Source organism: Pleurodeles waltl, chromosome 4_1 (assembly GCF_031143425.1).
Source record: "Pleurodeles waltl isolate 20211129_DDA chromosome 4_1, aPleWal1.hap1.20221129, whole genome shotgun sequence".
Taxonomy (NCBI): Eukaryota; Metazoa; Chordata; class Amphibia; order Caudata; family Salamandridae; genus Pleurodeles; species Pleurodeles waltl.
The window spans coordinates 104,407,831-104,432,666 of record NC_090442.1 but is presented as its reverse complement, the minus strand read 5'-3'; the positions used below and the strand labels follow the sequence as shown (position 1 = coordinate 104,432,666).

At 47.9% G+C, this 24,836-nt stretch overlaps 1 protein-coding gene across 1 annotated transcript; it reads right to left on the bottom strand.

Moving 5' to 3' along the window:
• Positions 1-1,506: 1,506 nt before the first annotated feature.
• Positions 1,507-2,448, bottom strand: LOC138287070 (olfactory receptor 5AP2-like). Its single transcript, XM_069227430.1, has one exon. It carries the CDS (start codon positions 2,446-2,448, stop codon positions 1,507-1,509), a length of 942 nt encoding a protein of 313 aa, XP_069083531.1.
• Positions 2,449-24,836: the final 22,388 nt, after the last annotated feature.

Sequence of the window (24,836 nt, the reverse complement as noted above, 5' to 3'; positions counted from 1 at the left end):
CGAGTGCACAGATACTTCATTGTGACGTAGTGTATTTTACAGTAGCAGGGTTGGAACTATCCTGCAGGAAAGAAGGATGCTGGTCCATAATCCAGGAACCTAGATGGAGAAGCCATGTTGCTGTGTAATTTCTTGCTTGCTATTTTTGTCAGTGTCCCGGGTGCTGGTATGGAAAGTGCCACCAGAGACGATGAACTATTCAACCAGCTATGCAGGTGAGTTTGTTGTGGTGAACATTTATATGGTGCAGTTGGTTTTGAAGATCATGTGAGCCGGCCATTGGAGCCATTGGAGATCCTTCAGGATCTGGATTAAATGTGCTGCAGGATTAAGAGAGGCCATTACCGAAATTGAGTGCCCATAGGTCAGAGCACTGTAATCATCTAGATGCAAGAATGTGGGAGCTTAAAATTAAGTTCTGGGATTACTAATGTCACTTTCCTCCAGCAGCAAAGATTGAGACTTGCAATGGCCTGCCTCCCTGAATTTAAAAAGTCTTACTTTGCTCTTATGGTATTAAACCATTTATTAAAGAATGGCTATCATAAGACTGCTGTCATTGCTTACATTTTTGCTTGAACTATTGAAAAAAATTGAAATAATTAGCACATAATCATCTTCTACTCCTATCAAACACTCCATCAACAATGAATACAAAGTAAAACACAATTCCAAGGTGCTCTTTTAATGACAATTCATACTTTCTGTAACTTAAACTGTTGCCCAAAACACAGTGTTCAGTGATGGATTCTCATACCACTTCACCACATCATCCACCAGGGAGCCAAGACCACTGTCCAAGATGTTGTAAAGCTTCTGAACAAAGCAGGAAACACACCCGAGCTTCATTGACACACTCATCAGTTTTCTGCACATCACCCAGTCAACACAATATAAGCCTCCCATGTCCCTAGACTAGATTAGCCTGCAATCAATGTCATCCATTGATCAATAGCTCAAACTCTACTCTAGCCCTGCCAAAGCCATAACCACAATCAACTCACTTCTAAATTAAATTCAATACTTTGCTTGAACACCATGTGACCATGTATGTTCCAACCAAAACACATAAGTGCATGGAGAAACCTTAGGCACTCCAGTACTCCAAAGACCTCCTTAACAACAAAAGGTCCATCAGCAGCCAGGAAAGGCAATGTAAGTAAAACAGACCCCTTTTTGACTTTACAATAATGCACAGCATGTAGATAACTCATCACATCAGTCAAAGCCAAATACTATATCAACACCATCAATAAAACTGCCCAAAGAATTACACCACTCTTCAAGACAACTAATGACTGCATCATTACCCCGATTCACCTTTCTATCCCATACTCAATATTCAAGTACAATGCCATCAACTTTTCTCAGTAAAATGATATTCAGGGGGCCTGCTCAATGGAAATCTCAGTTTTTGCTGATGACAATAAATGGGAAAACCTAGAAAAACAAATTCCCAGAATTAGAAGTCTTAGAAGGAATAAAGAATTAGCAAGCAGGGTGACTCTATCTGGAGGGATGTGTTCCCCTGATGCCTTTTCTCAAGGCTTGTTTGATCTCCTGGTTTCTCAAGCTGTAAATTAAAGGGTTCAGCATGGGAATTATGACCATATAGAACACTGATACCACTCTGTCCCTAGTCATTGAGAGTCCTGAGCTGGGTGTGGCATACATAAAGATAAGAGTACCATAAAATATGATGACACATACAAAGTGTGAAGAGCATGTGCTGAATGCCCTCCATCTCCCCTCTGATGAATTTATCTTTATGATGGCAACAATGATGAAACCGTACGAAATAAGAATTACTATTAGAGATGTTAGTATTATACCACCTGACAACAAAACAAGCAAAAGTTCATTCAGGCTGGTATCAATGCAAGCAATCTTCAGGACTGGTGGGACATCACATGCATAATGTGTGATAATATTGGACCTACAGAAGGGTAACGTAAAAGTCAAAATAGCATGTGTCAGTGCATTGCTGAGGTTAATTCCAACTACTGTAGCAATAAGGCAAGTGCAGACTCTGTTGCTCATGATGACTGGATACAATAATGGATTACAGATTGCTGTGTAGCGATCATAAGCCATGACTGCCAGGATTGTCACTTCTGAACCTCCAATAAGAAATGATGAAAACATCTGTATTGCACAACCAGCAAAAGAAATTGTCTTCTTCTCTGATACGAAGTCAACCAGCATTTTGGGGACAGTGACTGAGGACACAGCAGCATCAACAAAGGATAAACAACAGAGCAAGAAGTACATAGGTGTATGGAGGTGATGGTTGAACCAGACTAATACTATGATCCCAATATTGCATTGAAGAGTAATAATATAAACCAGCAGGAAGAAAATAAAGAGTGGAACCTGTAAAGCTGGTTCATCTGTAAGTCCTAAGAGAATGAACTCTGTCAAATGGGTCCAGTTTCCTCCAGGAATCATTTTAGAAACCTTACAAGAAAAAATAATAAAAAGGAATGAGTGGTCCAGGTTGAGCACCATTGTTCAGCAAATATCTGTCACATAAAATAGAAAAGAAATATCGGTCTACAAAGTTGAAATAGAGTTTGGAAACATTAAAAATTACAGATTTACACTCATGTTTTGACAATGGTGCCATAACCATTATGAGATTGGACTGAGGAATATTTTTCAGTTGCTATATAATGTACTTTAACATTAAAAAAGTAATGTAGTTATTTTTATTTTTCAATAATGATTGTAAATGTCATCCCTTTATTCATTACTATATGTGCCTGATTAATTGATGCTTAAAATTATCTTCTCAGTGATCACCAAATGCAATACTGATATCTTTTGTTTCTGAATGTGGTAATTGAGCCCTATGTGTTCAGTTATATATTTACTCAATTTACCTTAATATTCAAGTAATTTTATATTTTCCTAAAGTTTATTCTGTCCAATTTTCAAGGCTGAAATGTAACATTTTGCAACAGCAATTATTGTCTTTCCTTATTATCCTGTCACACATTTTAAGTGTAAGAGACGGATGTGTTACTTTGGTTCTTTCTGTGGTACATTCATGCTGGAACAGTAAAGCAAACACATAAAGTGTCAAACTGTGATGACTGAATTCTCCATTTAAAATGCTAGAAAATAATAAGAAGTAAGAAAACTTGACGGCTACCTAGTTTAAAAGAAATTACCAGAATTCACACTGGAAAAAAGAAAGTGACTGGGTCAGTCTGTGATTTTGCTTAGTGAACCAATAAATGCTCCTAGAAAATGTTGTGCGGAACTTCCCACATTTTTTGCTTGTTTCTCCATTTCTATTCACATGTTTTACTTTTCAATGTAAAATAAGTAATTTCTCTTATTTTCATGATCAGATCATCTAGGGTAATACAGTGTTTTTTTCTTTCAACTATGTATTTTATATTATGTTGGTACAATGTGAGTGCATGCTTAACAGCTGATTGGTTGTTGTGAGAAATTGTGTTATTAGTTGAGGGGGTAAATGCTCTTCTTGAACAACAGACACAATCCTTGCCAGGGTGATCCACCAAAGTCATGAAATTCACCTGTGCTTAAACCTTCAGCAGCCTAGCACAACAGCAGTCAGTTAGAGGCATTGTGTAAAGTGTTTATGCAGCACAGAAACAGTCATAACTTGAAAACACACCACATAAAAAATCCCAAACAAATTTAGAACAATAGATTAGACTTTTAACAAACAATTTGAGACCAAAATTACAAATATCCACTCAGGAGAAGTGGAAATATGGAATTTTAAAAAGGTGCAAATAGTGTTGTACTGGACGGTAGACAGTCACAAGTTTAGGCCAAGCACAATAAAAGGTAGGCCGAGATCAGGACAAAGTTAGGTTACTGAGGAATTTATCATATGTACTTGATGTGCAGACTGCAGTCTGTGCTGCGTTGCTTTGTGTGGCTTTGCATCGTAGGGCATCGGTTTCAATGTAGTTGTGCAACAAGGGACTCTGTGTTGGCTCTGACTAGGCTGCTAGCTGCTTTACATGGCTTGGCGTCACTCTCCATCAGTTCTGATGAGGCTTGCAGCTGTGTGGCAAGGCTTTAGGGGGCTTGATATTTCTCCACACTGGATTTGATAGAACTTTCAGTTCGGCTAGGAGGAGCTTTTTCTGATGTCAGCCAATAGCCCAGGGCCTGGGGAGGCACCACTGGGGGACCAGGAACTTACTCCAGCAGAGGACAATGGGGCTCAGGCAGGTCCAGTAATAGGTCAAGGCAGGTTCAGTGCATATTATTTTATCATAATAATATGGTGGAAAGGATGTCAGTCACCACTGTGATGGAGTAACCCATCCATCAAAATCTAAATCAGGCCCTTTGTGTTTAGGCCTGCTTACATGGGGGTGTAGGGCATCTGCTCAGTTACATCCAAAGCCAACAAGTTATACCTTCTGGTATGTGCTTCTACAGACAAGCCCCTCAAAACTCTTCTGGGACCATGTGCATTCTTAGGGTGGCCTGATAGGCTGTGAACCACCTATCAATGTCACCCCCACCTAAACGCTGGTCACCAGATGTTAAATCTGGTATCCTTGGAGTGTCTTCCCATAACTTCTTTTCCCTCTGACCTCCTGTTTTGCAGACCCCATTTTTTCTGGCCTTTGGTCTCTGGGTACTTTACCACTGCTAATCAGTGATAAAGTGCATGTGCTTCAACATGGTAACATTGGTTTATCCACAATTGGCATATTTAATTTACTTATACGTCCCTAATAAAGTGTACTACCTGTGCCCAGGGCCTGTATATTAAATGCTACTCGTGGGCCTCGATCACTGACTGTGCCACCAACTTCAGTAGCCCATTGAACATGACTGAGGTCTGCCATTGCAGAGCCTGTGTGTGCATTATTTATCTGCCATGTCTACCTGGCAACTTAACCCTCATTCAAGGCCCATATATTCCTTTTTTAATTTATATAACTCACTCCTCAGGTGGGTCCTGTAAAGCCCCAAGGGCAGAGTAGAGTGTATTTCAAAAGTTGGACATGCACTTTAAAACTTGACATGTCCTGGTAGTAAAAACTCATACATTAGATTGCACTACTGCAAGGCCTATCTCTCCCATAGGATAACATTGGAATTGTCTGATTTAATTTTATAAGTGTAATTTCCAATTAGGATGCAATGAATACCTCAAGTTTAGAGTCTTTGGAATACTAATTTAAAATCAAAACCTATGGATTTTAAGTTGTAAACCTGAAAATGCCACTTTTAGAAAGTTGGCATTTACTGAATTTAAATTGTCTAGTGCCTTCTGTCTGTCTCTGAATACTTCTGGGTGGGTGACAGCTGAACTTTTGTACATTTCCTCCAGACAGCCACACATAAAGGGAACTTAGGTGTGACTGAGTAGCCATCTGTAGGTTGATGGGTGTTGGACTTTTGCTTATGCAGGGTCATCCCCAGTCTTTTTCGCCTCCTGCCTCCTATTTTTTTCTGACATGTTGCTGTTGGCTTTTCAACTCTGAGCACTTTACCACTGCTAACCAGTGCTAAAGTGCATATGCTCTCCTGTTTAAATTGTATGTAAGTGGTTTATCCATGATTGGCATATTTGATTTACTAGTAAGTCCCTAGTAAGGTGCACTAGAGGTGCCAGGGCCTGTAAATCAAATGCTACTAGTGGGCCTGCAGCACTGGTTGTGCCACCCACATAAGTAGCTCTGTAATCATGTCTCAGACCTGCCACTGCAGTGTCTGTATGTGTATTCTTACACTGTAAATTCGACTTGGCAAGTGTACCCACTTGCCAGGCCAAAACCTTCCCTTTTCTTACATGTAAGGCACCCCTAAGGTAGGCCCTAGGTAGCCCCAAGGGCAGGGTGCAGTGTATGGATAAGGTAGGACATATAGTAATGTGGTTTATATGTCCTGACAGTGAAATACTACCAATTTCGTTTTCACTGTTGCAAGGTCTGTCTCTCTCTCATAGGATAATATGGGGGCTACCTTTAAATATGATTAAAGTGTAGATTCCCCTAGAGAGTAGATGGACATGTGGAGTTTGGGATCCCTGAACTCACAATTTAAAAATACATCTTTTAGTAAAGTTGATTTTAAGATTGTGCGTGTGGAAATGCCACTTTTAGAAAGTGAGCATTTTCTTGCCTAAACCATTCTGTGACTCTGCCTTGTTTGTGGATTCCCTGTCTGGGTCAGTTTGACAGTTGGGTTGTTTTTCACCTCACACCAGACAGTGACACAAAGGGAGCTGGGGTGTGATCTGCATTTCCTGATTAGCTATCTCTGCTAGGAGGGAGGGGTGGAGTGGTCACTCTCATCTGAAAGGACTGTGCCTGCCTCTGACAATGCTGTCTCCAGCCCCCTGGTGTGTGTCTGAGGCCTTGCCTGGGCAAGGCAGGATTTCACAAGAAGGTGTGAATCCCCTTTGAAGAAAGGTGACTTCAAAGACTAAAATGGGTATAAGAAGGGCACCCAAACTTACAAACTTTAGAAACACTTCTGGAATCAAGAGGAACCTCTGCCTGGAGAAGAGCTGATCGCTGAGGAACAAGTGCTGCCCTGCCTGTGACTGTGCTTTGTGGAGCTTTCCTGCAGTGCTGCTTCTGCCAGAGTAAGAGGGCAAAGACTGGACTTTGTGTGCCTTCCATCTTGAAGAAGAAATCTCCATGGGCTTGATGTAGAGCTTGCCTCCTGTTGTTGAAGTCTCAGGGATAGCAAAGACTTCTTCCTGCCAGCACCTGGAGTCTCTGGAGAGACTCCTACTCTGCTCTGTGGTGCCCTTCCAGTTCCTGGGACCCTGAAAGGAGAGGCTGGCAGCCTAAGGACAAAAATACACGCACCGAGCGCCGTGCGGAGAAAAGATCGACGCGAATCCGATCGCGGCTGAGAAAACGACGCGACGCCGGTTCCGCAGCTGAGAAACGACGCCGCAGGAAACGCGACCGAAAAAACCGACGCCCGGAGCAGGAGAAACGACGCGCAGCATCGCTGACGGAGGCTGAGAGATCGCACCCTACGCCGCGGGGCTTTCGGATCGTCGTGTGGCTGGCTTTTTCAACGCGCACCGCCGTGCTGAGTTGTCTTCGACGCACACAGCCGTGCAGGGTTACTTTCGACGCCCACCGCCCGTGCGGGGTTATTTTTGACGCAAACCAGGTACATTTTCACGCTAGCAGCGCTAGTGTGGTGTTACAACTACCTAAAGACTCTTTTTATTTTAAACCTTTAAAAAATCATACCTTGACTTGTGTATGTTGGATTTTTGTCGTTTTGGTCTTGTTTTGTCTAGATAAATATTTCCTATTTTTCTAAACTGGTGTTGTGTCATTTTGTAGTGTTTTCATTAAGTTACTGTGTGTGTTGGTACAAATACTTTACGCCCAGCACTCTGAGGTTAAGCCTACTGCTCTGCCAAGCTACCAAGGGGGTAAGCAGGGGTTAGCTGAGGGTGATTCTCTTTTATCCTAACTAGAGTAAGGGTCCTTGCTTGAACAGGGGGTAACCTGACTGTCAACCAGAGACCCCATTTCTAACATTGGTGACCAGCGGTCGGGATTGGACTTGTATTTGTACTTGACATACAGTAATTAAGTGTACACTACTGTTTTGATCTCAGACCACTACGTGACCACATACTACTTGTTTGGTGATCTTTTGATTTTTCTCTTAAGGACTCTTTTTTATTCTACTTCCATGATTTTGCTGATCCCTTGACTGATTCTTTTTTCTTCATTGGGAAATTATTTTCTGCCTTTGGAACTTTGCACTTGTGACCATCATGTCTCAATCTGGAGATGCAACAGCTGGAGCTGTGTTTGAAATGGAGAAACTGAAGGAGTACTCAGTTGCTCAATTGAAACAGTTCCTTAAAGATCTTGACTGTCCCACTGAGAGCTCCACCAGGGAGGGGGAGCTGCAACAGGCACAGAGGGCTTGGGTGACAATCAAGAAGGCTGGAGGGCACACAGAGGAGGAGAATATGGGTGGGGAAGTGCAGAGGATACACAGTGGTGTAGTGGAGGAACCTGTTACGCCTGGGGGGAGGGTCCCCAGGAGGGGTGGCAGGGTGTCACCCAAGGGTCTGACTCCTGAAGAGTTACAGGACAGACAGGCAGAAAGGGTTCGCCGGTTGGAGGCAGAAAAGTTGAGGATGCAAAGGGAGTATGACAAGTGGGAAAAGTTGGAAGAAAGGAGGAGGAACTTAGAGATTAAAAAAATGATTTATGCTTACGAGCTTAAATTGAAAGAGCTGGAAGTCATGAGGGCTGAGTCCAGCTGGAATGGTGGCAGCAACAATTGTATATCCAGTGATGCTGCAGAAGTGCACATGCCCAGAGAGGTGGTGCCCTACTTGAAGGAGGGAGTTAACACACGCCAGGAGGTTCAGGGGTATGAGGTAGCTCCAGTGATGCACAGGGTCCCTGAGGTGGATTGGGGAACTGGCATGGGGAGTCATATTCCTACTGGTGGGAGGGACACTCTACTGACTCTAAGTGAGAGTGACAGGGAGAGGGGTTCCCCCCAGGTAGAAGTCCTCGTTATGGAGTGTGAAAACATCCCAGAAGAGTGTGGGTTGAGTGTCAGGGACAGTCAGGTACTGTCTCACCAGTCTCAGGAGGGTGATGTGGGGTGCTTTTTCAAAGCAGAGTCACTGGATGGTTGGGTGAAGGGTACTTTGGTTAATTCATGTGAGGGGCTGAGTGATGTAATTGCTGGAGAGCATATGTCTAGTCCTTATTTTCCCGAGCTATGCCAACACCAGGTGGAGTGTGAGTTCTCTGACCCCAGGGAGCTTACAATGGAGGCAGACTTCTGGGTGAGTACCAGAGAGTCTGAAGAGGCATTTGGGGGTGCTCCTGAGAGGAGTGGTCTAGGTAGTTCCCAACCAGGTGAGGTAGGGAAGGATTGTAGTGTCCCAGGTAGGTCCCAGTGTAGTGGGATGGGTGAGGGACCCCATGTCCAGTCTCAGAGGAGAGGGAATGGGGATGGGTTGAGGCCCAAGGTGCCCGAGATCCGGTCCCAGGTCCTGGAGGGTTCCCTGCGGGAACACCAGGAGGGGAGCCTAGCCTGTACCATAGGGCCATCGGTTGAGGGAGACCCCACAGTGTCAGGAGAACTTGGGGGGGCGGCGGTAGCCAGCGTCCCACCAGTTCTGGTGTCTGGCAGTACCACTCCTAGTGAGGGGGTGCAGAAGTCAAGACAGAGGGTTGAGAGGGGGTTGCGGACCCCAGTGGAGAACCTGGAGGGTCAGGGGTCAGCTCTGAGAGCAGAGCCCCCCATGAATGACCTTGGTAAGACCATTTCTGGGTTGGGGGGAATCCAGACTCTGTCAGATGGGCAGAGGTCAGGAGACCTGCGCCAGTCAGACTCTTGTGTGGCCCTTCGGGACAGTGTGTCCCTTGAGGGGGGTAAGTGTGCCCCCCTGGAAGTCCTGGTGTGCCAGGCAATGGTTCAACCGCAGGGTGGTGACTCTGGGTTGAATGATCAGGTTCAGGGGGTAAACTCTGACCTGATGGGGGGTAAGTGTGCTCCCAAGGAAGTCCTGGTGTGCCAGGCAGTGGTTCAACCGCAGGGTGGTGACCCTGGGTTGGATGACCAGGTTCAGAGGGTAAACTCTGACCTGGTAGTGGGTAGGTATGCCCCCCAGGAAGTCCTGGTTTGCCAGGCAGTGATCCAGTCTGTGGGTACAGACCCTGGATTGGGAGGCCAGGTTAAGGGTGTCCCCCCTGACCTGGAGGAAGGGGCTACTGCTAACAGTGCCCCTACCATGTTGTCTTCTGGGGGGGCCGCTCCTAGTTGGGTGGTTCAGGACCCCAGAAGAGAGGGCAGGGGGAGGGAAGCCTCACCCCTGGCCCTGGTCCAACCTGAAGGTACAGACCCCAGGTTGGAGGATCAGTTGCAGGTTAACATCCCTGCACTGGTGGAAGAATTGTGCAGGACTGCTTCTACAAGCACCCTGACAGTTTTTGACTCTGGGGGTGCCGCTCCTGCAGGGAGGTTACAGAGCCCCAGAGGGGAGGACCAGGGTCAGGTTGTCATCCCTGACCTGGTGGAAGAGAGAGTGGTCAAAGGGTGCCAGGCACCTGGGGCTACCACCCCCCACTCTCCACAGTCACAGTGGTTAGAGAGGCCTGAGGTCGGGCTCTCATCCCTGACAGTTGTCTGGGGCCACTGTGGCTTGCTGTCCTGGTGGACAGAGTTGCCCCTGGGGGAGGGAGGACGAGAGTCACACCCCGGGGGTGGAGTGGGCAACACCACTGTGTTGGCCCTGGTGGTACTATCTGCCCATTGCAATACATCTGTGAGCAAAGTAAAGTTAGGTGTTGCACAGATGGTGTCTGTAGATGTGGAGAAGGATTCCCCATGGGTTAGCTTAGTGGGCCCTGAGAGTATGGACAGAGGGATCCAACTGGAGTCAGGAAGGCGTAGAACGGGAACATGCCCCTGCTGTTGTGGGCCTGGATCCCTGTTCTATCGCCCCAATCAGGGAAGTACATCAAGGTATTGATTGTTCTCCCCTGGCTTTAGGCTGGTAGGGGGTCGTGTTGGACTTTTGCTTATGCAGGGTCATCCCCAGTCTTTTTCGCCTCCTGCCTCCTATTTTTTTCTGACATGTTGCTGTTGGCTTTTCAACTCTGAGCACTTTACCACTGCTAACCAGTGCTAAAGTGCATATGCTCTCCTGTTTAAATTGTATGTAAGTGGTTTATCCATGATTGGCATATTTGATTTACTAGTAAGTCCCTAGTAAGGTGCACTAGAGGTGCCAGGGCCTGTAAATCAAATGCTACTAGTGGGCCTGCAGCACTGGTTGTGCCACCCACATAAGTAGCTCTGTAATCATGTCTCAGACCTGCCACTGCAGTGTCTGTATGTGTATTCTTACACTGTAAATTCGACTTGGCAAGTGTACCCACTTGCCAGGCCTAAACCTTCCCTTTTCTTACATGTAAGGCACCCCTAAGGTAGGCCCTAGGTAGCCCCAAGGGCAGGGTGCAGTGTATGGATAAGGTAGGACATATAGTAATGTGGTTTATATGTCCTGACAGTGAAATACTGCCAATTTCGTTTTCACTGTTGCAAGGTCTGTCTCTCTCTCATAGGATAATATGGGGGCTACCTTTAAATATGATTAAAGTGTAGATTCCCCTAGAGAGTAGATGGACATGTGGAGTTTGGGATCCCTGAACTCACAATTTAAAAATACATCTTTTAGTAAAGTTGATTTTAAGATTGTGCGTGTGGAAATGCCACTTTTAGAAAGTGAGCATTTTCTTGCCTAAACCATTCTGTGACTCTGCCTTGTTTGTGGATTCCCTGTCTGGGTCAGTTTGACAGTTGGGTTGTTTTTCACCTCACACCAGACAGTGACACAAAGGGAGCTGGGGTGTGATCTGCATTTCCTGATTAGCTATCTCTGCTAGGAGGGAGGGGTGGAGTGGTCACTCTCATCTGAAAGGACTGTGCCTGCCTCTGACAATGCTGTCTCCAGCCCCCTGGTGTGTGTCTGAGGCCTTGCCTGGGCAAGGCAGGATTTCACAAGAAGGTGTGAATCCCCTTTGAAGAAAGGTGACTTCAAAGACTAAAATGGGTATAAGAAGGGCACCCAAACTTACAAACTTTAGAAACACTTCTGGAATCAAGAGGAACCTCTGCCTGGAGAAGAGCTGATCGCTGAGGAACAAGTGCTGCCCTGCCTGTGACTGTGCTTTGTGGAGCTTTCCTGCAGTGCTGCTTCTGCCAGAGTAAGAGGGCAAAGACTGGACTTTGTGTGCCTTCCATCTTGAAGAAGAAATCTCCAAGGGCTTGATGTAGAGCTTGCCTCCTGTTGTTGAAGTCTCAGGGATAGCAAAGACTTCTTCCTGCCAGCACCTGGAGTCTCTGGAGAGACTCCTACTCTGCTCTGTGGTGCCCTTCCAGTTCCTGGGACCCTGAAAGGAGAGGCTGGCAGCCTAAGGACAAAAATACACGCACCGAGCGCCGTGCGGAGAAAAGATCGACGCGAATCCGATCGCGGCTGAGAAAACGACGCGACGCCGGTTCCGCAGCTGAGAAACGACGCCGCAGGAAACGCGACCGAAAAAACCGACGCCCGGAGCAGGAGAAACGACGCGCAGCATCGCTGACGGAGGCTGAGAGATCGCACCCTGCGCCGCGGGGCTTTCGGATCGTCGTGTGGCTGGCTTTTTCAACGCGCACCGCCGTGCCGAGTTGTCTTCGACGCACACAGCCGTGCAGGGTTACTTTCGACGCCCACCGCCCGTGCGGGGTTATTTTTGACGCAAACCAGGTACATTTTCACGCTAGCAGCGCTAGTGTGGTGTTACAACTACCTAAAGACTCTTTTTATTTTAAACCTTTAAAAAATCATACCTTGACTTGTGTATGTTGGATTTTTGTCGTTTTGGTCTTGTTTTGTCTAGATAAATATTTCCTATTTTTCTAAACTGGTGTTGTGTCATTTTGTAGTGTTTTCATTAAGTTACTGTGTGTGTTGGTACAAATACTTTACGCCCAGCACTCTGAGGTTAAGCCTACTGCTCTGCCAAGCTACCAAGGGGGTAAGCAGGGGTTAGCTGAGGGTGATTCTCTTTTATCCTAACTAGAGTAAGGGTCCTTGCTTGAACAGGGGGTAACCTGACTGTCAACCAGAGACCCCATTTCTAACAATGGGCCATCCTGGGCTGACACTTCCACCTAATTGGACTGTTTCTTGATCTCACACAAAGTGTTATATAAACCCTTGCAGTGAGTCTGGACTCAGGCCAGGGCAGGAAGGGCAGGGATTCTGTGCACTTCACAGACCTCTCATGGATGTCTTCCCAACTTCAGGTACCACTGGGTATGAGAACTGGACTTCTGACACAACAAATCGGTACTCTTCTGGACCTGTGGATACTCTGCCAGGAAGAAGGACTCTGCTGGATTGATGTTCTGCTTTGCTACCTGCTGCCGTCCTTGCCTGATAGTAAGAAGGACTCAACCTGCATTTCTCCATCCCAGAACCAGAGTGGCACAACAGGCTTTCTGGCTTGCCTCCTGTTCTCTTGAAGTCTCAGGGACATAAAAGACTTTCAACACATCAGCTGCAGATCCTGAACCCGACTTCAATCTACTCCTTACCCCCAAGAGATGCCCCTCTAATCCTCGGCCATAGAGATGTATTTTATGGCTCCTGAAATCAAGATTTTTGGCTCTTTGTGACAGAATGCGCCCGCTTGCATCCAAACCGCGCTGCTGGCTCAAAGAATCAGTGCAAGCCACTGCAACTTTGTCTCTTTACAGAGCAAGCATTGCCGCTCATGACCATGAGGATTCAGCCCACCCGTCCACAACGCCCAGCAGAGGCTTCATGCCTGTAGATCTCCACCATTGATGCTCTCCTTGCTCCCAGCAAATTTCTTCCAGAGAATGGGAGTCTTGACTCAACTTTGAGAAGGTAAAACCTTAGCAGGACTTGTCTGGGACTGTATGTAGCATTGCACTGCATTGCAATTGGCTTGAAATTTTGAGTTTACTCTGGTCAAGCACAACAAGATAGTCTTGGTTGCCGCTTTATGTGTGTTAACACTACAACTAAGTTTAATCTTAAAAAATTCATGTAAAAACATACAATACTCACATTTGCGTGTGCAAGTGTTCCCGTTTAACCAGTGTAGAGCCCCTTACCCTGGCTAAAAAGCAGTGAATCTTACTTCAAAGGGTGGGCACTCCTGATGTGTGAGACTTGGTTTGGAAGGCTCACTATTAGCAGAGGGTCAGAGATAAATATTTCACAGTTGAAAACACAGTCTCCAATAATTGTCGAAGTTCCGGTCGCCCCGAAGGCATCGCGTCAATCAGCGTTGGTGTGCAGTGTTTTTCTCGCCGCGGAACAAGCTGTGCGTCGAAATGTTCGGCGCACGAAGAGTCCAAATGAAAAAGAGAAGTCTTTTTGGTCCTGAGACTTGAGGGAACAGGAGGCAAGCTCTATCCAAGCCCTTGGAGAGCACTTTTACAGCCAGACAAGAGTTCAGCAAGGCAGCAGGCCAACAGCAAGGCAGAAGTCCTTTGGAGAAAGCAGACAGGTGAGTCCTTTGAGCAGCCAGGCAGTTCTTCTTGGCAGGATGTAGTTTCTGGTTCAGGTTTCTTCTTCAGCAAGTGTCTGATGAGGTAGGGCAGAGGCCCTGTTTTATACCCAAATGTGCCTTTGAAGTGGGGGAGACTTCAACGAGTGGCTAAGAAGTGCACCAGGTCCCCTTTCAGTTCAATCCTGTCTGCCAGGGTCCCAGTAAGGGGTGTGGCAGTCCTTTGTGTGAGAGCAGGCCCTCCACCCTCCCAGCCCAGGAAGACCCATTCAAAATGCAGATGTATGCAAGTGAGGCTGAGTACCCTGTGTTTGGGGTATATCTGAGTGAATCCACAAGGAGCTGCCAACTAAGCCCAGCCAGACGTGGATTGTAAGGCACAGAAAGATTTAAGTGCAAAGAAATGCTCACTTTCTAAAAGTGGCATTTCTAGAATAGCAGTATTAAATCCAACTTCACCAGTCAGCAGGATTTAGTATTACCATTCTGGCCATACTAAATATGACCTCTCTACTCCTTTCAGATCAGCAGCTACCACTTCAATACTGTATGAGGGCAGCCCCAATGTTAGCCTATGAAGGGAGCAGGCCTCACAGTAGTGTAAAAACGAATTTAGGAGTTTTACACTACCAGGACATGTAAACTACACAGGTACATGTCCTACCTTTCACCCACACAGCACCCTGCTCTAGGGGCTACCTAGGGCACACATTAGAGGTGACATGTGTGGAGAAAGGGGAGGTTTAGGCTTGGCAAGTACTTTTAAATGCCAAGTCGAGGTGACAGTGAAACTGCATACACAGGCCTTGCAATGGCACGCCTGAGATAAGGTAAAGGGGCTACTTAAGTGGGTGGCACAACCAGTGCTGCAGGCCCACTAGTAGCATTTAATCTACAGGCCCTAGGCACCTAGAGTGCACATTACTAGGGACTTATAGGTAAATTAAATAGTCCATTCAGGTATGATCCAAGGTTACCATGTTTAAAGGGAGAGAGCATATGCACTTTAGCACTGGTTAGCAGTGGTAAAGTGTGCAGAGTCTAAAAGCCAGCAAAAATGAGGTCAGAAAAAGAGAAGAGGAAGGCAAAAAGTCTGGGGATAACCCTGCAGAAGGGCCATTTCCAACAATTTTACTCTAGCTTTCTAATTTGTTGTGGAATTTTCCATGGGTTGTGTTTTTACATTCTTAGTGTTTGAGGGCTGCCTAAATACTTTACACATTGCTTCTAAGCATGACTGTTTTTGTGCCAAGCTACTAGAGGGTTAAGCACAGGTTGATTTAGTGACTTTCGTGGTTCACCCTGACAAAGATTATGCCTGTTGCTTGAGTATGTCCCCTATCCCCCTGCAACTCAATTTCTCACAAAATTTAACAAATGACTTTATCACCAAACCATGTAATGTTGCACTCATACAGGAACAATCAGCCCATTTGAATCAGGCCACCTGCTTCTTACTGTTTAGGTGTATGTTTATTACCACAGCATCTTTCGTCTGCTGAGCAAGTATGAGAAGTAATTGTTTGTTAATCTGAATGATCCACTCCTGAAGTTATTATTGTCTTTTTCCTGCTCTGGGTGTGCTGTTATTGTGACTCTGCATGCATACAATTTACTGTGATTTTGTTATGACATCATCAAAATAAACTTGCTCCCCAAAATCTTTTTTGCTGACCTTTAAAAGTGATTGGTGCTAAATACTGTAATTTGCAACCAGCCACTATTTTCCGATATCATTTTGATTGATACGCGCAGAAAGACACACTATTGACCACAGTAATGCATCATCATGTCTACTCCTTGTAAGCATCCTAGCTTATCTACTCAGGCCAGATGCAAAGTGATGCAGTTGGAAACAACATCCCTTGGTTTTGATAACTGCAACATCTTGAGAGGTTTTCAGGAGAATATGGAATCGTATTTAGGGAAGGAGATACAGGAGTGTATCTGTTAGACTTTTCATCCTTGGCGTGGTCTCCCATAACTTTTTGCCTCTGTTCCCCAGGTTGTTGATGTGTGCTGGACTCTGATTTTGCGGTTTTTGTTACTCTGGGCACTTTACCACTGCTAACCAGTGCTAAAGTGCAAGTGCTCCTGTTTAAATTGTATGTAAGTGGTTCATCCATGATTGGCATATTTGAATTACTAGTAAGTCCCTAGTAAGGTGCACTAGAGGTGCCAGGGCCTGTAAATCAAATGCTACTAGTGGGCCTGCAGCACTGGTTGTGCCACCCACATAAGTAGCTCTGTGATCATGTCTCAGACCTGCCACTGCAGTGTCTGTATGTGTATTTTTACACTGTAAATTCGACTTGGCAAGTGTACCCACTTGCCAGGCCTAAACCTTCCCTTTCCTTACATGTAAGGCACCCCTAAGGTAGGCCCTCGGTAGCCCCAAGGGCAGGGTGCAGTGTATGGATAAGGTAGGACATATAGGTGGTCATTCTGACCCTGGCGGTCTTTGACCGCCAGGGCGGAGGACCGCGGGAGCACTGCCGACAGGTCGGCGGTGCTCCAATGGGGATTCCGACCGCGGCGGTAAAGCCGCGGTCGGACCGGCACCACTGGCGGGGTCCCGCCAGTGTACCGCGGCCCCATTGAATCCTCCGCGGCGGCGCAGCTTGCTGCACCGCCGCGGGGATTCTGACCCCCCCTACCGCCATCCAGATCCCGGCGGTCGGACCGCCGAGATCCGGATGGCGGTAGGGGGGGGTCGCGGGGCCCCTGGGGGCCCCTGCAGTGCCCATGCCACTGGCATGGGCATTGCAGGGGCCCCCGTAAGAGGGCCCCTAAATGTATTTCACTGTCTGCTGCGCAGACAGTGAAATACGCGACGGGTGCAACTGCACCCGTCGCACAGCTTCCACTCCGCCGGCTCGATTCCGAGCCGGCTTCATCGTGGAAGCCTCTTTCCCGCTGGGCTGGCTGGCGGTCTGAAGGCGACCGCCCGCCAGCCCAGCGGGAAAGTCAGAATTACCGCCGCGGTCTTTCGACCGCGGAACGGTAACCTGACGGCGGGACTTTGGCGGCCGGCCTCCGCCGCCCGCCAAGGTCAGAATGAGGGCCATAGTAATGTGGTTTATATGTCCTGACAGTGAAAATACTGCCAATTTCGTTTTCACTGTTGCAAGGTCTGTCTCTCTCTCATAGGATAATATGGGGGCTACCTTTAAATATGATTAAAGTGTAGATTCCCCTAGAGAGTAGATGGACATGTGGAGTTTGGGATCCCTGAACTCACAATTTAAAAATACATCTTTTAGTAAAGTTGATTTTAAGATTGTGCGTGTGGAAATGCCACTTTTAGAAAGTGAGCATTTTCTTGCTTAAACCATTCTGTGACTCTGCCTTGTTTGTGGATTCCCTGTCTGGGTCAGTTTGACAGTTGGGTTGTTTTTCACCTCACACCAGACAGTGACACAAAGGGAGCTGGGGTGTGATCTGCATTTCCTGATTAGCTATCTCTGCTAGGAGGGAGGGGTGGAGTGGTCACTCTCATCTGAAAGGACTGTGCCTGCCTCTGACAATGCTGTCTCCAGCCCCCTGGTGTGTGTCTGAGGCCTTGCCTGGGCAAGGCAGGATTTCACAAGAAGGTGTGAGTCCCCTTTGAAGAAAGGTGACTTCAAAGACTAAAATGGGTATAAGAAGGGCACCCAAACTTACAAACTTTAGAAACACTTCTGGAACCAAGAGGAACCTCTGCCTGTAGAAGAGCTGATAGCTGAGGAAAAAGTGCTGCCCTGCCTGTGACTGTGCTTTGTGGAGCTTTCCTGCAGTGCTGCTTCTGCCAGAGTAAGAGGGCAAAGACTGGACTTTGTGTGCCTTCCATCTTGAAGAAGAAATCTCCAAGGGCTTGATGTAGAGCTTGCCTCCTGTTGTTGAAGTCTCAGGGATAGCAAAGACTTCTTCCTGCCAGCACCTGGAGTCTCTGGAGAGACCCCTACTCTGCTCTGTGGTGCCCTTCCAGTTCCTGGGACCCTGAAAGGAGAGGCTGGCAGCCTAAGGACAAAAATACACGCACCGAGCGCCGTGCGGAGAAAAGATCGACGCGAATCCGATCGCGGCTGAGAAAACGACGCGACGCCGGTTCCGCAGCTGAGAAACGACGCCGCAGCATCGCTGACGGAGGCTGAGAGATCGCACCCTGCGCCGCGGGACTTTCGGATCGTCGTGTGGCTGGCTTTTTCAACATGCACCGCCGTGCCGAGTTGTTTTCGACGCACACAGCCGTGCAGGGTTACTTTCGACGCACACCGCCCGTGCGGGGTTATTTTTGACGCAAACCAGGTACATTTTCACGCTAGCAGCGCTAGTGTGGTGTTACAACTACCTAAAGACTCTTTTTATTTTAAACCTTTAAAAAAATCATAACTTGACTTGTGTATGTGGGATTTTTGTCGTTTTGGTCTTGTTTTGTCTAGATAAATATTTCCTATTTTTCTAAACTGGTGTTGTGTCATTTTGTAGTGTTTTCATTAAGTTACTGTGTGTGTTGGTACAAATACTTTACACCTAGCACTCTGAGGTTAAGCCTACTGCTCTGCCAAGCTACCAAGGGGGTAAGCAGGGGTTAGCTGAGGGTGATTCTCTTTTATCCTAACTAGAGTGAGGGTCCTTGCTTGAACAGGGGGTAACCAGACTGTCAACCAAAGACCCCATTTCTAACATTGGTGACCAGCGGTCGGGATTGGACTTGTATTTGTACTTGACATACAGTAATTAAGTGTACACTACGGTTTTGATCTCAGACCACTACGTGACCACATACTACTAGTCTTGTGATTTTTTTGTTTTTTTTACTTGGACTGTTTTTTCTCTGCATTCAGTTTCTTTTTTTTTCGCTGATCCCGTGATTGACTTTTCTGGAACTTCATTTGAGAACTTGCTTTTCTGTTTTTGGAACTGTGCATATTTTTTTTAACCTCTCATCATGTCTCAGTCTGGAGATGCCCTAGCTGAAGCTGCTTTTGACTTGGAGAAATTGGAGAGCTACAAAGTGGCTCAGTTGAAGCAGTTTTGTAGTAATGTTGGCTGTCCCATCAAGAGCTCATCCAAGAAGGATGAGCTGCAAAAGGCGCTGAGGGCCTGGGTGACAGCCAAAGCAGCTGAGGGGCACACAGATGAGGAGCCAGAGGGGGAAGAGGAGTTGCAAGTCACTCACACTGATGTAGTGGGTGGGCCTGCTATGTCTCAGGGGAGAATCTCCAGGGCAGGTAGCAGTGTGTCCTCCAAGAGTCTGACACCTGGAGAGTTACAGGACAGACAGGCAGAGAGGGAGTACCAATTGGAGCTGAAAAAGCTCAGTCTAGAGGTGGAACAGAGAAAGCTGGCCCTTGAGGAAAGGAAGATAAACATGGCTCATGAGCTCAGTTTAAAAGAGATTGATCAGAGGAGTCAGTCCAGTAAGGATGGTGGCAGCAATTCTACAGTGCAGCCTGAGAGAAGGGTACACATCCCAAAAGACCTTGTAAGGGATTATAAGAGGGAGGATGATATCTACTTGTGGTTCAAGGGTTATGAGTCAGCTCTCCACATGAACCTGGTCCCTGAAGCTCATTGGGGGGCAGCCCTGTGGAAGCATTTTGAGGCAGAGGGGAGGGACACACTGACGGCCTTAGGGGATGTTCAGAGTCTCACCTACCCTGCCATGAAGGAGGCCTTACTTACCAGGTATGGTCTCACCCCTGAGCAGTACAAGGAGAAGTTTAGATCCTACAAGAGAAAGGAATCCCAAACATGGTTGGAATGTGTTGATTCTTGTTGCAGGTCACTGGATGGTTGGGTGAAGGGCAGTAAGGTAAACACATATGAGGGGCTTTACAATTTAATTGCTTGGGAGCACTTGTACAGTTTATGTTTTCCAGAGCTGCGCCAGCACCTCATTGACAGCAAGCTGACTGACCCCAGGAAGCTTGCACAGGAAGCGGACCGCTGGGAGAGCACCAGGGTCCAGAAGAAGTATGGGGGAGACCACGCCAAGGGTGGGCAGGGTCCCTCTCAGAAGAAAGGGGGGGGTAAGGGCAAACAGGATGAGTTCTCTAAAGGGCCCCAAACTGATTCCCAGGGTAAGGATTCCCAACCCCCCAGTGAAAAGAAGTCATGGTTTTCCAAAGGGAAGCCAGTGACAGGTGGTCCCCTACGTAAGTGCTATTCATGTGACCAGGTGGGTCATGTGAGGGGGGACCCCAAATGCCCCAAAAGTACACCGGCACCCACTGGTGCACCGTCCCAGGGTTTGGCCAGTGTAGCGCTTGGGGAGGAGTTGGTTTCAGGTGGGTGGGAACCAGCAGAAATGACCCTTGTCTCACTAGGGGACAGTGAGATGGTCCAGAGAAACCTAGTGCCTGATAACACTAAGAAGTACAGGCAATGGGTGACCATCAATGGACAGAGGGTGGAGGCTCTAAGAGACACAGGAGCCAGTGTGACTACAGTGAGGAGTCACCTGGTGTCTGAAGAGCAGATTGATCCCCGGGTACTTCACCAAGTAGTTGCAGTAGACAATTCTGAGCGCCTCTGCAGAGTGGCGCAGGTTCCCTTTGAATGGGGGGGGGTCTCAGGTTCCTGGAAAGTAGCTGTGAGTCCAACCATGCCTGTTGATTGTTTGCTAGGCAACGACCTGGAAGATTCCCCTTGGAAGGAGGTGGAACACAGGTCTCACTTGGAGATGTTGGGTCTGCCTGGGTGGGTATGCGTATCCACCCGGTCTATGGCAGCCAATCAGGGTAGTCAAGAGCCCCTGGAGCCTGAAACAGTGGCCCAGGGGACCGCCAAGAAGAGGAAAGGCAGGAGGCGCGGGAAACCCGCCCCAGAAGTTCCCACGGTCCGGGAGGAGGCAGAGCCTGAGGGTGATGCCCCGGAACCTACAGGGGAACAGGTGGCTGAACTGGGGGAGGTCCCTGAGCTGTCGCAGTGGCAGCAGGAAGGGGGACCCACCAGGGAAGTATTCTGCACAGCGCAGAAGGAGTGTCCTACTCTTGAGGGACTGCGGCAGCAGGCTGCAGCCCAGGCGGCTGGCAAGGCGCCAGGTACTCACCTGATTTATTGGGAGGATGGCCTCCTGTATAGTGAGCCTAAGGTTCCTGAGCCGGGGTCAGCTCGTATGCTGGTGGTACCCCAGGACTTCAGGACCTTCCTACTGGGTTTGGCTCATGATGTGCCTTTGGCAGGACATCTAGGGCAGGACAAGACCTATAAGAGGCTTGTCTCCCACTTTTACTGGCCCTTGATGAACAAGCAGTCAGCTGCTTATTGTAGATCTTGTCAGACTTGTCAGGCAAGTGGCAAGAGTGGGGGGAAATGCAAAGCTCCCCTCCAACCTTTACCGGTAGTCAGTACTCCCTTTGAAAGGGTAGGAATTGACATTGTGGGGCCTCTGGATCCCAAGACAGCCATGGGCAACAGGTTCATCCTGGTCTTGGTGGACCACGCCACACGGTACCCAGAAGCTATTCCTCTAAGGACGGTCACTGCCCCCGTGGTGGGACGTGCCTTGATGGGGGTTTTTACCCGCATGGGGTTCCCCAAGGAGGTGGTATCTGATAGAGGTACAAACTTCATATCCACTTATATGAAGTCTCTGTGGAAGGTGTGTGGGGTAACCTACAAGTTCACCACCCCTTACCACCCCCAAAGTAATGGTCTGGTTGAGAGATTCAACCGCACCTTGAAAGGCATGATTCAGGGCCTGTCAGAGCCCTTGAGGCGTAAGTGGGACGTCCTCTTGCCATGCCTTCTGTTCGCTTACAGGGAGGTGCCTCAAAAGGGACTTGGCTTTAGCCCCTTTGAGCTCATCTATGGCCACCCTGTGAGGGGACCGCTCAGTCTGGTGAAGGAGGCTTTGGAGGAAGCTCCTAGTAAACCACCCCAGGATGTATTTAGCTACATGCTGGCACTAAGAAACCAGACTGCCCGCTTCAGGAGTCTCGCTCAGGAGAACCTGGAAGCAAGCCAGGAGGATATGAAACGGTGGTACGACCAGAATGCCACTCTGGTTGAGTTTCAGCCTGGGCAAAAAGTGTGGGTCATGGCACCAGTGGAGCCTAGGGCTCTCCAAGATAAGTGGACTGGGCCTTTTGAGGTGGTGGAAAGAAAGAGTGAAGTCACCTATCTGGTAGACTTGCAATCCCCCAGGAACCCCTTAAGGGTCCTACATGTCAACCGCCTCAAACCACACTTTGAGCGAACTGAGCTATCCATGCTCCTAGCGACAGATGACGGGGTGGAGGAAGAGAGCGAGCCTCTTCCTGACCTCCTGTCTGCAGGAGAGAAAGATGGGTCTGTGGAGGGAGTGATCCTCTCCCCCTCCCTGACTGAGGAACAGCAGAGGGACTGTCGCCACGTGCTGGGACAGTTCGCCTCACTGTTTTCCCTGATCCCAGGAGTCACACACCTGTGCACACATGATGTGGACACTGGGGACAGTACACCTGTTAAACATAAGGTTTACAGGGTGACTGACAGGGTGAGGGCTTGCATTAAGGAGGAAGTCTCCAAAATGTTAGCCCTAAGGGTTATTGAGCACTCCAGCAGTCCTTGGGCCAGCCCAGTGGTCTTGGTCCCAAAGGCTACTGCTCCTGGTGCCACTCCAGAACTTAGGTTCTGTGTGGACTACCGGGGTCTCAATGCGGTCAGCAAGACTGACGCACACCCCATCCCCCGAGCTGATGAGCTCATTGATCGGTTAGGAGCTGCCAAGTACCTCAGTACGTTTGATTTAACATCTGGGTACTGGCAGATTGCCTTAACTGAAGGGGCAAAGGAGAGGTCAGCATTCTCTACCCCAGATGGGCACTTCCACTTCAATGTGATGCCCTTTGGGATGAAGAATGCCCCTGCCACCTTTCAGAGGTTGGTCAACCAGGTGTTGGCAGGACTGGATGAGTTCAGTGCCGCCTACCTGGATGACATTGCTGTGTTTAGTTCCACATGGGAGGAACACCTGCAACACCTCTGGAGAGTGTTAGAGGCCCTGCAGAAGGCAGGCCTCACTATTAAGGCGAGCAAGTGCCAAATAGGGCAGGGTTCTCTTGTGTACTTAGGACACCAGGTGGGGAGTGGCCAGGTGGCACCCCTACAGCCTAAGATTGACACGATCCTGGCTTGGGAGCCTCCCAAGACCCAGACTGAAGTGAGAGCCTTTTTAGGTCTCACAGGATACTATCGGAGGTTCGTTAAGGGATATGGTACCATTGTTACCCCCTTAACTGAGTTGACTTCTAAGAAGCAACCCAAGAAAGTGATCTGGACAGAGGCTTGCCAGAACGCTTTTGATGCCCTGAAGGCTGCCATGTGCACAGCACCTGTGCTGAAGGCACCTGACTACTCCACGGAGTTTGTTGTGCAGACAGACGCCTCAGAGCATGGTATTGGAGCAGTACTCTCACAGCTGAATGAAGAGGGCCTAGACCAACCCATAGCCTTCATTAGCATGAGGTTACTACCCAGGGAACGTAGGTGGAGTGCCATAGAACGTGAAGCGTTTGCTGTGGTCTGGGCACTGAAGAAGCTAAGACCCTACTTGTTTGGGACTCACTTCCGAGTTCAGACCGACCACAGGCCCCTCAGATGGTTAATGCAGATGAGGGGTGAGAATCCAAAACTGTTGAGGTGGTCCATTTCCCTACAGGGGATGGACTTTACGGTGGAACATCGACCCGGTACAGAGCACGCCAATGCTGATGGTCTGTCCAGGTTCTTCCGCCTTAGTGATGAGAACTCCCATGAGGTTGGGTAGTTGCTCCCCACTTTTAGCTGGGGGGGACACGTGTTAGACTTTTCATCCTTGGCGTGGTCTCCCTTAACTTTTTGCCTCTGTTCCCCAGGTTGTTGATGTGTGCTGGACTCTGATTTTGCGGTTTTTGTTACTCTGGGCACTTTACCACTGCTAACCAGTGCTAAAGTGCAAGTGCTCCTGTTTAAATTGTATGTAAGTGGTTCATCCATGATTGGCATATTTGAATTACTAGTAAGTCCCTAGTAAGGTGCACTAGAGGTGCGAGGGCCTGTAAATCAAATGCTACTAGTGGGCCTGCAGCACTGGTTGTGCCACCCACATAAGTAGCTCTGTGATCATGTCTCAGACCTGCCACTGCAGTGTCTGTATGTGTATTTGTACACTGTAAATTCGACTTGGCAAGTGTACCCACTTGCCAGGCCTAAACCTTCCCTTTCCTTACATGTAAGGCACCCCTAAGGTAGGCCCTAGGTAGCCCCAAGGGCAGGGTGCAGTGTATGGATAAGGTAGGACATATAGTAATGTGGTTTATATGTCTTGACAGTGAAAATACTGCCAATTTCGTTTTCACTGTTGCAAGGTCTGTCTCTCTCTCATAGGATAATATGGGGGCTACCTTTAAATATGATTAAAGTGTAGATTCCCCTAGAGAGTAGATGGACATGTGGAGTTTGGGATCCCTGAACTCACAATTTAAAAATACATCTTTTAGTAAAGTTGATTTTAAGATTGTGCGTGTGGAAATGCCACTTTTAGAAAGTGAGCATTTTCTTGCTTAAACCATTCTGTGACTCTGCCTTGTTTGTGGATTCCCTGTCTGGGTCAGTTTGACAGTTGGGTTGTTTTTCACCTCACACCAGACAGTGACACAAAGGGAGCTGGGGTGTGATCTGCATTTCCTGATTAGCTATCTCTGCTAGGAGGGAGGGGTGGAGTGGTCACTCTCATCTGAAAGGACTGTGCCTGCCTCTGACAATGCTGTCTCCAGCCCCCTGGTGTGTGTCTGAGGCCTTGCCTGGGCAAGGCAGGATTTCACAAGAAGGTGTGAG

Coding starts and splice junctions, on each gene's coding strand:
- LOC138287070 (XM_069227430.1), bottom strand. CDS start 2,448: ATGATTCCTGGAGGAAACTGGACCCATTTGACAGAGTTCATTCTCTTA.